At 36.2% G+C, this 12,908-nt stretch overlaps 1 protein-coding gene across 1 annotated transcript; it reads left to right on the forward strand.

Moving 5' to 3' along the window:
• Nucleotides 1-5,521: 5,521 nt before the first annotated feature.
• LOC130824354 (uncharacterized) lies at nt 5,522-12,658 on the forward strand. The gene is made up of 7 exons (XM_057689323.1): nt 5,522-5,909; nt 6,397-6,463; nt 6,739-6,785; nt 8,397-8,484; nt 10,653-10,786; nt 10,873-10,971; nt 11,083-12,658. The coding sequence occupies exons 1-7, from the start codon at nt 5,622-5,624 to the stop codon at nt 11,161-11,163; spliced, it is 804 nt and encodes a 267-aa protein (XP_057545306.1). The 5' UTR covers nt 5,522-5,621; the 3' UTR covers nt 11,164-12,658.
• Nucleotides 12,659-12,908: the final 250 nt, after the last annotated feature.

Raw genomic sequence — 12,908 nt, forward strand, 5'->3', positions numbered from 1 at the left:
AGCATCTGTGTAAGCTACAAGGTCAAGGTGATGGTTTTTCCCAAAGAAGACTTCTCTATCACTTGTGCCTTTCAAGTATCTCAAGATTCTTACCACTGCTTCCATATGTGGAGTCTGTGGTAAGTGCATGAATCGACTCACAACCCCAACTGCATATGATATGTCGGGTCTAGTGTGAGATAGATAGATCAGTTTGCCCACCAGAATCTGATACTTCTCCTTGTCAACTGGTTCTTCTCCAGGTGTTGTCTGGAGTTTATGATTAGTAACGATTGGTGTTTCTGCTGGTTTACAGTCAAGCATACCTACCTCTGCTAACAGATCTAAGATATATTTCTTTTGATTGATGGAGATTCCCTTCTTGGACCGGAAAACTTCTATACCAAGGAAGTACTTCAAGTTCCCCAAATCCTTCATCTCGAACTCCATGAATAATTTCCTCTTAAGCTCCTTTATTTCCCTCTCATTATTCCCAGTTATTACCATATCATCTACATAAATGATTAGACATGTGATCTGACCATCCCCTTTCTTCAGGAACAGAGTATGGTCGGAATGGCTCTGTTTCATACCCAAATTTCTTCATTGTTGTGGTAAACCTACCGAACCAAGCTCTTGGGACTGTTTCAACCCATACAACGCCCTTTTAAGTCTACATCCTTCTCTTGGAGCAAATTCATCTGAAAAATCGGGTGGAGCATGCATATACACCTTTTCTTCGATCTCGCCATGTAGGAATGCGTTCTTTACATCGAACTGGTAGAGAAGCCAATCCTTATTAGCAGCTATGGAGAATATGACCCTGATGGTGTCTATCTTGGCAACCAGAGAGAAGGTTTCGGAGTAATCAATCCCGTAAGTCTGTGTATACCCTTTTGCCACAAGGCGAGCTTTGTATCTCTCAATAGTTCCGTCTGCATGATACGTTATTGTAAAAACCCATTTGCAACCTACCGGTTTTTTCCCTTTAGGTAGCATACACTTGTCCCATGTGCTATTCTTCTTTAAAGCCGAGATCTCATCTTTCATTGCTTCTTTCCACCTTGGATTTCGGAGAGCTTCTTCAGTATTGCGGGGCAGGGAACTTAAGTATAGACAGGCTTGGAATGCTACAACTGTTTGTGCCAAGTTACTCATCTCTCGGTTAATAGGATACCGAGATCACTGTGATTCAAACTCTGGATCATACCTTTGTGGAGGAACACCTCTTTTGCTCCTTGGAGGTAATTCATATCTGCAGGGTGAATTAACAATACCAGATATATCATCATTAGTTTGAGGTTCAGGTTCAGTTAATACCTCTTGAGGCTCACAGACAACTTCTTGATCATTAGATGCTTCAGACAAGGTAGGGGAGGCCTGAGGAGAAAGTAATACTATGTTTTCCGTAGAAATGTCTGTGGGATTACCTACTTGCTCTTTGGGGTTCAGATCATTAGTTACAAAGTGTGTAAGCCAGCTCAAGTCATCACATGTAGTCTCCCCCTGAGGACGAAGCTGGGAGTAAAAATAGGAGTGTTCAAAGAAGTCACAATCCATTGTGGTATACAGCTTATTCTGAGTCGAATCAAAGCAGCGATATCCCTTTTGGTTAGTACCATAGCCCACAAAGATACACTTAACAGCACGGGGTTCCAGTTTATTCCGAGCAAGTTTGGGTAAATGGACATACACAACACACCCAAAGATCCGAGGGGGTAAGGAGTGGAAAGAGGGAACAGTAGTGTGGGTACAAAGGACTTCGAGGGGGGTTTTGAACTTAAGAGTTTTGGAGGGTAGTCTATTTGTGAGGTAGGTGGCAGAGGCAATAGCTTCGAGCCAAAAATAAGATGGGACATGGGCTTTAAACATGACCTATTTCAAGGAGAGTACGATTCTTTCTTTCAGCTATGCCGTTTTGTTGTGGTGTGTGGGGAGAAGAAGTTTGGTGAATGAGGCCATGGGTGGTGAAGAAATTTTCCATATGTTGGTTCATGTATTTCCCCCATTGTCGGATCGAAGTATTTGAGGTTTAGTTTTAAATTGCGTGACAATCATATTATAGAACTTGACAAAAACATCAAAAACCTCAGATTTGTGTTTCAAGAAATATATCCAACATATTCTAGTACAATCATCAATAAATGAAACAAAATATGAATAACTTTGTTTACTAAACTAAGGAGCAGGGCCCCAAACGTCAGAATGTATCAAAACAAAAGATTCACTGCTATGATTAGAACTAGGAGAATAAGAATGTTTGTGACTTTTCGCAAGGACACAAGCTTCACAATCCAAGACTACATTACTTTTAGTTAATGACGGAAAAATACGTTTCAGATACCCTAATGATGGATGTCCTAGACGTCGATGCCAAGTCCATAACTGATGATAAGAGAACCCATGGGCAAGTAAAGTGTAGCCCGTTTGAATCGCCTCATCCACATAGTACAAAACATCTCGTTCAGTACCACGACTAATAATCCTCCCTGTCTGAGCATCCTGCACAACACAACCAGAAGAAGACATAAGCACAGTACAATTTAATTCCCGAGTCAACTGGCTAATAGACAACAACTTATGAGATAAGCTACGAATTAAAAGACAATTGTTAATTTTGAGAGAGGGAGAAATAGTAACGGGCCCAGATTGATCAACACTCACACACTCCCTATTAGCCGTTTGAATGTAGGTACGGGTTTTTTAATTAGTGGATAAAAGATCACGAGTGTCAAAAGTCATAGTATCGGAGGCCATAGGAGGCAATCAAATATCCATTGGGATGAAAAAAAAGGTTTACATAGGAGACCAAGTTTATGGGTGTCACATGGGGTCATGGGTTTTGTGAGATTATGAGTGAATTTATAAATGGGCCGGTGGTTATTTGTGGGTGTTCTGTGGTATAAATAAGTGGGATTGGGAGTGTTCTGTGATACCAGGGGAGTGTTCAGTGGTTATTTGTTTTGCTTCTAGACCCTTCCCCCTTTCTCTTATTTTTGGTCTGTCTCCTTCTCACTGTTCTGTTTCACCTTTGACGCCATTATTGCCTTCCTCTGTCTCTGTGTAGTGGGTTGTTTTGCTGGTGGGAAGGGGAACGCCGGTGGCCAAGTGAGCCTTGCCGCCGGTTCTAGCTGATTGAACCTTGGTGGCGGCTTTCCGTTGCCGGTGTTCCTCCCACCACTCCGGAAAGCCGATTAACTTGAAACATCCTTCCTTTGTGTGACGGCTACCTCCACAGTGACTACATCTCAGGTGAGTTTTGTCCTCCATATCACGCCGGAATAAGGCATCCGACCGGCGTTTAACGGCCAACCCACTCCCTATTTCTGAGGGAATTTTTCCCGGTGATGAAGTGTGGGTCATAATCCCACGCCTTGAGATTTCACGCCTAATTGTAGCATAGGCCCTTTCAACTGTTGGGAGTGGGTTTGACTTAAGAAGTCTCTTTTTCTTTGTCAAAGGTGTCGTGAATCCCAGCCAAAAATTGGAATAATCGTTGCTTTTGAATGAAAGTGTTGAAGATTGTGATATCTTCAGCATGTATCATTGGATTCGGTTGCCGTCGGTCCATTTCCTTCCATATTGTGGTTAGTTTTCCATAGAAGACCTCCAAAGGGTCTTGATTCTGTTTTAGACTGTTGGCTTGAGAACTCAGATCAAAGATCTGGAGTTCGTCCCTTCCACTGCTCAATAGGACTTCAATCCTTCTCCATAAGTCCCTTGCAATTGTGTAATGTAAGAACTGGTTTATGAGATCAATGTCGATGTTTGAAATAATCCAGGACAAAACTATAGAGTCCTTTTGCTTCCATGCTCTGTAATTTGGATCCGAGATGCTAGGAGGATCGTCTATGATGTGGCTGAGACGTCCCCTGCATTCTAAAGCGATCTGCATCATTTTACACCAAGTTGTGTAATTTTGGTAAGTTAGTTTTTCGGCCAATTTCAGTTCTGGTGATATAGTTTCGAGGGTTGTGTTTGGTTTGTGCATCTGTTGAAACAGTTTGAACATTTGTTCCATCTATTCCATGGTTATGAGTTGTTTTGGGTCGGTTTCTGCCATTGTTCCTGGTGAGGTTGTTTAAGGTAAATGATGATAACCAACGGTGTTGCCGGTCCCGGAAAACACCTTTGGCTTTGATACCATGAAGAATTTAAGAATGCGGAATTTTAGGGTTAAGGAATACTATTTTGTATTACTTTTGATTACCATTACAGCTCCATTATATACACAAATTAGGAGTTAACTAAGGAAATAATACAACTAGGAAATATATATACTTTCCTAATACATTTGCTAAAAAAGAGTAACAAAATCAGAATATCCTCAAAATAATATATTTCCACACTTTGGCGATGTACAACCTCAATATCTCCTTTCCTATAGCTCGTGTCCATGGACGGCTTCAACTTTTGTGGGTTTATAGCAAGATTTCGCACTCGATTGGTCTAGAAGTTACCCTGACAATATGGAAAATTATGAGATCCTGAATCCAAACCTAAACACTTAAGGAAAGCTTTTTTTGGGATAGTGGTTAAATCTTCAACTATCAACTCATCAAATACTCTTGAAACTTATGATTCAAACCTAAGAATCCCAATGGTATGCATCAACACTAATTTAGGATTCAAGTCCAAAACAGGTAAGGGAACGACATCGTGTTTTATAGGAGTATTTGTTTCATTTGCGTTGTAAGGTGGTAACACAACATGTACTCTCATTGTCAACAACAACTTCGACAATGAAGTGGTTTACATCACCCTAGTGGTGAAGTTGCAACTATCAACCCGCGTCCATCCAACACCTTATGTGTGCAATTGGCTCGACACATTGTATACTCAGTTGTCCAAGGTAGTTTGATCGAATTGCTAACTCCTACTCATGATCACCTCACCTACTTTCCTCTACAAAAAACTCCAATCGTCCTTGCACTATCTAGCTCCCACATCGCGTAAACTTTGTCAAGCCCATTTACATTTTCGACTCTTTTCAAATCCATCAATCTCATTTTCCCCCAACATGAGCGTCATTATTTGGAAAATGAAAATATAAAATATTAATTACACCGATAAAAGTGTAATTTGGTGATAAGTTTCAAATTTAATGCTATTATTGCTAATATAGTCGATGTTGGTATAATTTCAAATTTAACAAGTCTCCAATTGTCATTCATAATTGATTTATATTCTCATCAATACTACTACTACTACTAATAATAATAATAATAATAATAATAATAATAATAATAATAATAATAATAATAATCTTATTATTATTATTATTATTAACAACTAAACTACTCTTTAATATTAGCAAAAAAAAAAAGTCATGTAGACATTGAACATAAGAATTCACACTGTGAATTCTTACACCTAAAATTACTTTATTTTAGTAAAAATCAATTACAAATGGTTAAAATTAATTACAATCAACAAAGTTAAAATTTATAATAAGAAATCATTTGCAAAGAGTAAAATATCAGTATCAATTAATAAAATTTTTTAATAATAAGTAAAAATTAATTTTAATCCATAAAAATCAATTTCAATAGCTAACAATTAGTTGAATCAGCCAAAATTAATTGAATTTAAAAAACCTTACACAATGGAGGGAATAAAGAATAACTCCTCTCTATTTGAGGATGTATTCTCCAAATAAAAACAGAACAAACCAGAACAAGAATAAAAATAAAATAAGAAAAAGCATGGCGGCTACCTCGGCCATAAAAAGCCTTCCAGTGGTGGCGCTGCGATCTGTTCTTGATCGCGCGGCGCAAGCCGCTGAAAGGTCTGGGCGCCTACCCGAGCAAGTGAAAATAGTCGCTGTCAGTAAAACAAAGCCTGTGTCTGCTCTCCGCGAGGTCTATGACGCTGGTCATCGTTGTTTTGGAGAGAATTACGTTCAGGAACTTGTTGAGAAAGCTCCTTTGGTAAATTTTATTCTTTTTACTTTTTTGTTAATGTAATATTATGCGTTTGTGTTGAAATTGTATTTAGGTTGCATTTTTTTTATCCTAAATATGGAGTATATTTTTTACTTAATTAGTATTGGAAAATTAATAAAAGTAGAATTAAGATAATATGTTTTCATTAATAGAAGGGATCATGTTTAGGATTCAATAAATAATTATTACTTGGATGTCTATTTATAAACAATGTTGATATCAATTACTTTATTAATATTGGAAGATTAGAGAAAGTAGAATTAGGATGATATATTTTCATGACCGAAGGGGATTAGGTTATGGTTTAATAGAAATTTGTAATTAGGATGTCAAATTATATAATTGTTTTATTGAAAGATTAGAGAGTAGATTTACGATTAAATGTTATGATTATAAAATTTTTTGATTAGAATGGGCACTATATCTTGTAATTGGAGGATTATTCATGGTGGTAATTTAATCTACTGTGTAGCTTGCTGAAGATGTTGAATGGCATTTCATTGGGAACTTGCAGAGCAACAAAGTTAAAGCTCTTCTAAGTAAGGAACTCTTTCTCTTCCATGATGTGTGTTCACCTACACTCTGGCACACACAAAAACGCTACAACCCTCTCAGAGAGAGACAGGGAGGGAGGGAGAGAGAGTGGAGTGTAAGAGGGGCTACATAGTGAGTTTGGGTTAGGGTGGGGATATGGATGGGGGCTACGGTAGAGGAGGGAAGCAATTTTGTGAGCTCTAGATCATTTGAATTTTGAATCAATCTTTTTGGTACATGAATACCCTTTATTTTTCTTGATCTTTTTTTCATGTTGCAGCTGGAGTCCCTAATCTTGCAATGGTGCACACTGTAGATGATGAGAAGGTATGCACATAATTGGAAAGTTAAAGTTGTGATGATATGATACAGGTTATTTGTTGCGCAATTTATACACGGTGTATTAAGATGAGTGAGTATACAATTATTCAATTTATTATTATTTACTGGTCATCACTTGGGTCTACTTTATAGTGTAAAAATAAGGTTGCATCGCATCGCATCGGCTGCATTGTATAGGTTTTCAAAACAAACGAACAATGTTTCCTGCACTGTAAAGGTCTAAAAAACCGTATTTTGGGGCGTATCAAGGGATATCTTATGATTCGACTGATATTTAAATATTATGATAATCACATCATTCCCGTTAGTGCATCGTCGTTTCGGTACCGTAGTTGCGACCGTTACCACATTTCTACACTATGGTCTACTTTGTATTCCCGTAAAGAAGTATTTTTAACCTGTTTAGCGTATATGATATAACCTTAAGTCCTTGATAGTCCTTGTTCAACCACCATTATTAGTTTCTATCAAACTGGCTATTGTTGACTAAAATATCATGTTTTGGTTCTAATGCTGTGTGTTTTTTTTTTTTAATGGGAATTTTGTTAGTAGCATGAAATTTTTCTTAGCCTTTAATACATGCAATCAATGGTGTTTCTGTAAATTAGAAGCATCACTTGCCTGATTTGAAAATGTTATTAGGATAGTTTTATGAAAGATATGGTGTATATTTATACATGTTTAGACATTTGTTGCTTCATTTAATCTTATATCTAGTGGCAGATCTACGTTGTCTCCTAGGGTAGCACGTGCGACCCTTGAAAAACCAAAGTTGTTTCTCCTTTCTCATTTACTCTTCCTCATTCACTCTTTAACCTTTCCTGTTCTTCTTTGTCAATTGTGATTCACAAATCACTGAGTCACAAAATTGGTAAAGAACAATGTGTTCTTGTAATGCTTGTATCTTTCCCCTAAGTATTTGTTAAGACCTTTAGGACTTGGCATGGATAAAGGTCTATTACTATGTTTCTCTTCTACTTTTGATTTACGTTCTTCACTCCTTCCTCCTATCACATCTTTTTCTTGAATTTCATAAAACCTAGTAAATAATTTTTTTGTCGAAGAGAATAATTTTTTTATCAGTGAATTTAAATTTCTATCTCCTTTCTTCTCTTTTATCATGGACTCTTGGTGGTGAGGGAGAAGGTTGAAGTATTACAATGGTTCTATTGATGTTTAGTGAGTGATTGTTGTGTGATAAAGAAAACTAGTCAACTGAATATTAATTAACGGATAGATTGATAGAATTTTGGTCATTTAATAGCCCCTTTATTTTTGAGGAAGATGAATCCATCATCAAGAACAATAGTCTTCTCACAGGTAAAAGTCTAACAATTTAATGGGTCAAATTTTGTAAAAAATTAATTGATATCAACTGTTTTGATGTGAACGTTTATTTATATGTATTGTTAATTATTGTTGTGTGTGACTTGTGAGTAATATATACATGATACATGTATCAATGTTTACAAGCAAAACTATGCCTAAAATTTTGCAAAATTTCCTTAATATTTTTTTTTTTTTTTTGTATATTGATGCTACTATAGACTTTTTATCCTAGATCCACTTATGTCTTACAACATTCTTTGCTTGTAGATAGCCAATCATCTTGATCGTGCTGTGGGTAATCTTGGAAGAAAACCATTAAAAGTTTTGGTCCAAGTGAATACTAGTGGAGAAACATGTAAGTATCTATGACTATAATATATGAAGCCTATATACAATCAAGTTTGAAACTGGTTGCTATTGCTATGAGTGGTGGTTTCTCTTAATTTTAAGATTTTGGTATGATTTATTTCATCTAATCAACAAATTGATTGATTTCTTCCTATAAACTTGTGCTAATATTAGGTTGGAAAAAGTTATTTTTTTGTGGTGCCATGTGGTTAAGAAATTTTGAACTTATGTTTTCTTTGTCTATAGGAATGCGGAATGCCAATAAGTTGAACTTATTGAGCTTTTGGTTTTGGTAATACAATGATATGGCTAAAATGTATAGCCGTTCAGCTTTAGCAGGGCTATAAATATGCATAGTGTTGATAAGCATTTGCTTCTGTTAGGCCACATATGCAGGATATGCTTACTGATGACTTGAGTTTGACCAGTTCATGCAGATTTCAAAATACAAACATCAAAAAGAACCTCTATTGGATGTGTTTTGTGTTTTGGGGATTGATTTACGAATTACTTCTACAATACTTAATTGGAAAATTTTGCATCAATAATTCAAACTATGGCTTTTCTTCTTTAATAATCCAAGCTTTTTCTAATATCCAAATTGACATACTACGAGAAAATCTTCCTATAGACTCACTTCATTTTACTTATTATGCCAGTGGCAATGCGTTGAAAGGATTTCTTTTTTTTCTCATTTCTTCAGCTCCTCCCCTTTCCATTACCACTTTAGCTCAGGAGAGGATCCTACAAGGCCCCAATTTTGAAATGTTGACCAAACTGCGTTTTGTATCTCTTGACAAAACTAACCAATTGACACTTGCAACCTGCATTGCAATTTTGCAAATCAAGGGTCACACGAATAGGGAACATTTGATGTCTCTACTACCACAACTATATGTTCCCTTTTCAGCTGGGATTAAGGCTTTGACATTATTGTTATTTTATACCTTTCAGATTTTAATCATATTTGATGGATAAACAGTCTTTATGTGATGGATAAGGTTTTTGTATTTAAGAACATAAAAGAACAAGAGAAAAGGTTGGTTATTCAAGCAAAGGTGTATATTGCAAACTCTTGGGGACGGAGGAAGTAGCTTACAAGGCCTAACAACCTAGTGCTAGATCCTTCTAGAATAATTCTAGATGCTCTTTACCAAGCTAGAAACAATTCATATTTCTACCGACATCATAAGTCATAAAATATGTTAGAAAGACCAGACATATTTATTATCCGGTGGAGCCTTTGTTGTACTTGCTTCCTCATAATTTGTTTTGTTGTGCTTCTTATAAATGATAGTTCCCTTCTCACGTGCTTGTTGCATGGCACTTTAACATTGTGGTTTTGTTTTAAAAGGAGTTAAGTATTACGAATAATTATTATCACATTTTCTAAGCGTGGATGTATTTGATGATCAATTACAAACTTTATTTCAAAGCCATTATTGTTTAAGGGGTTCTTATTATACTATCATGATAATTGTCCTCTGATCTTAAATGAATTGCCTTTAAGCTTAACTTTTCAAATGAAAATACAACATGGTCGATTCCTAGTATTGTTTGATTTTGAATTTCTTAATGTAGGAAACACATAGGTTGTGGTGTTCATGATTGAATAAAGTCGTCATGGGTGGTGTGGTCCTGTTGGTTGTTTTTTGTTAGGACAAAGGCTTGTGCTTATGGCGAAGTCATGAAGGAGACAATGTCTTCAATTTTGAAGGTGGAGAAGGGATTAATCTTGGCTTTAAAAAGCGCCTCTAATCGTGCTTAAGTACTAGGGAAGCGCAAAAAATTTCTGTAGATGGACAGATGAAGTGAGATACAAAAGGCACGAAAAGTTGTGCCGTTTTGAGAGATTATGGTTTAGGCTTTGGTAGTGCTTGGGTCACATAAAGGAAAGAGTTATTTAAGAGATGAGACCTCAACTATGACTCGAAAACAACTTAAATAACAAAAGGATTTTTGTAAAAAATTGAATCTTGCTGTAACTTTCTTTGCTTGAATCTTTTTCTTGAGCACTAAAACCACTCAATGCGATTTGTAGTTTTCATGTACGAGTATAGGATGAAGGATGATTTGGAGTGACTTAATTCATTATTAGTCTCTTCTTCTCTAAATTTGTAATCTTTTTCTCAAAAAGAAATATGTTCCTTGCTCATGCCCATTTTGTTTTTCCAGCAAAGTTTGGTGTTGAGCCTTCAGGGTGTGTCGATCTTGCAAAACATGTGAGCATAAATTGTCCCAACCTTGAATTTTGTGGTTTAATGACGATTGGGATGTTAGATTATACTTCAACACCTGAGAACTTCAAGGTACTCTTGCTATGTACAGTTCTGTACATGATTTTGTTAGACAGCTCGAATCTACAAGGCCTGAAATTCGACTTTTTGTCATGCAGACTTTAGTGAACTGTAGAAGTGAGGTTTGCAAGAATCTTGGCATAGAAGAAGAGCAATGCGAGCTATCTATGGGCATGTCTGGCGACTTTGAGCAAGCTGTGAGCAAATGACCTGATTTCTGATATATTTGAAAGTTGGGGTATAATCTAATAGGAGTACTAATTAAGGCATAGTAAGTGTTAACTATATTTTTTGTTCTCATATTGCAGATCGAGATGGGCAGCTCAATTGTGAGAATCGGATCCACCATATTTGGACCAAGAGACTATCCAAAGAAACAAGTTAGCTAGTATCCTTTCCATTGCAAAAGTTAAACCCGATATCAAGGGTTCTGGTGGAATCAATTGATGCAAAAACCCTCGGAGATGCTGCTACGTTCAAGGTTATTGTTTTAAATATCTTGGCTTATGCGCATTTATGTTCTACACTCGTACCCTTGATTGGACGACCTAGGCATGTGATTGTTTTTAATTGATGATGAAAATGATGAAACAAGCCATTATGTACTTCTAAGTTATAAGTACTCATTGGATGTTTATACAATATCTATTCCTGTTTTAATGAATAAGCTGCGGTAGAGAGAGTTTTAGAGGGTGCAAACTAAAATTTGCTGATTCAATCGTGCTTGTGAAAGTAGTACGACTACAACATGGTTTAGTTTTATGGAAATCCTGGTTTCTTCTGCATTTTTAAATATTAGTATGTTGTTTCTTTTGCTGCATAATTTCTTTCCGTCACCGAATACATACAAGTACATCAGAAAGGCTCATCATCTTTTGGAAGTTGCCTTTGTACTGACGTCTTGTTGCTGATGATATATGTTTAACTAAGATGAATCAATATAACTAAAAATGAATCGTCTTCATCTATTACTATTTGATTGTGCATGATCTTTATGTTTTCATTCCATGCAAGGTAGGAATTTCGTATGATAACAAATAGAATCACTAGTCGAAAATTAAGAATTAGCATGACAAGTGCATCACCAGGAATGCATTAGGATTAGCTTTGATAATAACAATTGTAGTAAACTAGTGGTGTTGTTTACTTTTACAACCCGTTTGGTTAGTGATATTAAATGGTGGTAATAAAAATGATTTATAATGTAAAACTTCATCAAAAGTTCCATGCTATTCCCGTGTTGATGAAATTTTGATCAAAAAAATTGTTTTTTTGTTTACAAATTTTCATTACCACCTAATACCACTTCTCTCAATGGTAATGCATTGGAATGAATTTTATGAAAAAAATGAGATGATTGAAGCTGGACAAGCATGGGCATCAAGGCAGCCAACGGATGTTTCAACTAAAATTACACTAGTTTTCATTTCTATTACCATCATTTAATACCACCTATCAAACGGGCCGTTAGTACTACTTAACTAGTCCTTAAATCATAGGAGTATAAGCCCAAATTGTAAAAAGGTTCTAAATTTATTGTAAAAAAACAAAAAATAGAATCAAGCAATGTTGGTCTAGTGGTAGGGATGAATCAAGATTGGGGATTCAATCTCCACTAAAGCTATTTTTGGAATTCCATTGTACTCTCTCTGTTTCAGTTCGATTCACACGATGTTGCAAATGGGACAGAAGAGTGAATTTTCGTTTACAAGAAACAAACTCGACAAGGAGTATATACTGAGTTTAATACTTATGAAGCTTGTTATTCATCTTAAAATCATGCTTATTACCATTATCATAATCATAAGCAGCAACAGGAGCAGTATTATGATGCATTTGCCTTAACTCTGTAGTAGTATTGATACTTGTTGAAGGTACAGACTGTTGAAGTTCAGGCTGCATTTCTAGTGCAGTCGGAGGCTGAAACTCGGTCAGCGTCTGTCGATGCAATGATCCATTAAATGAATCACCAGCACTACCTAGCAAATGGTAGCTGCGGCGTGAGCCATGATCGGAGAGACATTGGTAGCTATGCTTGTGCAGATTTTGCATCTTTATTGCGCGTACTAGATATGGGATCAGTCCTTCCATTCCTTGCTTTTAAATTTGAACAGCAAAATTGAGCTAAAATCTG

This window comes from Amaranthus tricolor, chromosome 9 (genome assembly GCF_026212465.1).
Source record: "Amaranthus tricolor cultivar Red isolate AtriRed21 chromosome 9, ASM2621246v1, whole genome shotgun sequence".
NCBI lineage: Eukaryota > Viridiplantae > Streptophyta > Magnoliopsida > Caryophyllales > Amaranthaceae > Amaranthus > Amaranthus tricolor.

Bases quoted from the DNA above. Each gene is read 5' to 3' on its own strand.
- LOC130824354 (XM_057689323.1), top strand. From the start codon at position 5,622: ATGTATTCTCCAAATAAAAACAGAACAAACCAGAACAAGAATAAAAAT. The intron at 6,464-6,738 runs GTAAGGAACTCT...TTCATGTTGCAG, and splicing joins CAAAGTTAAAGCTCTTCTAA to CTGGAGTCCCTAATCTTGCA. The intron at 10,787-10,872 runs GTACTCTTGCTA...TTTGTCATGCAG, and splicing joins CAACACCTGAGAACTTCAAG to ACTTTAGTGAACTGTAGAAG.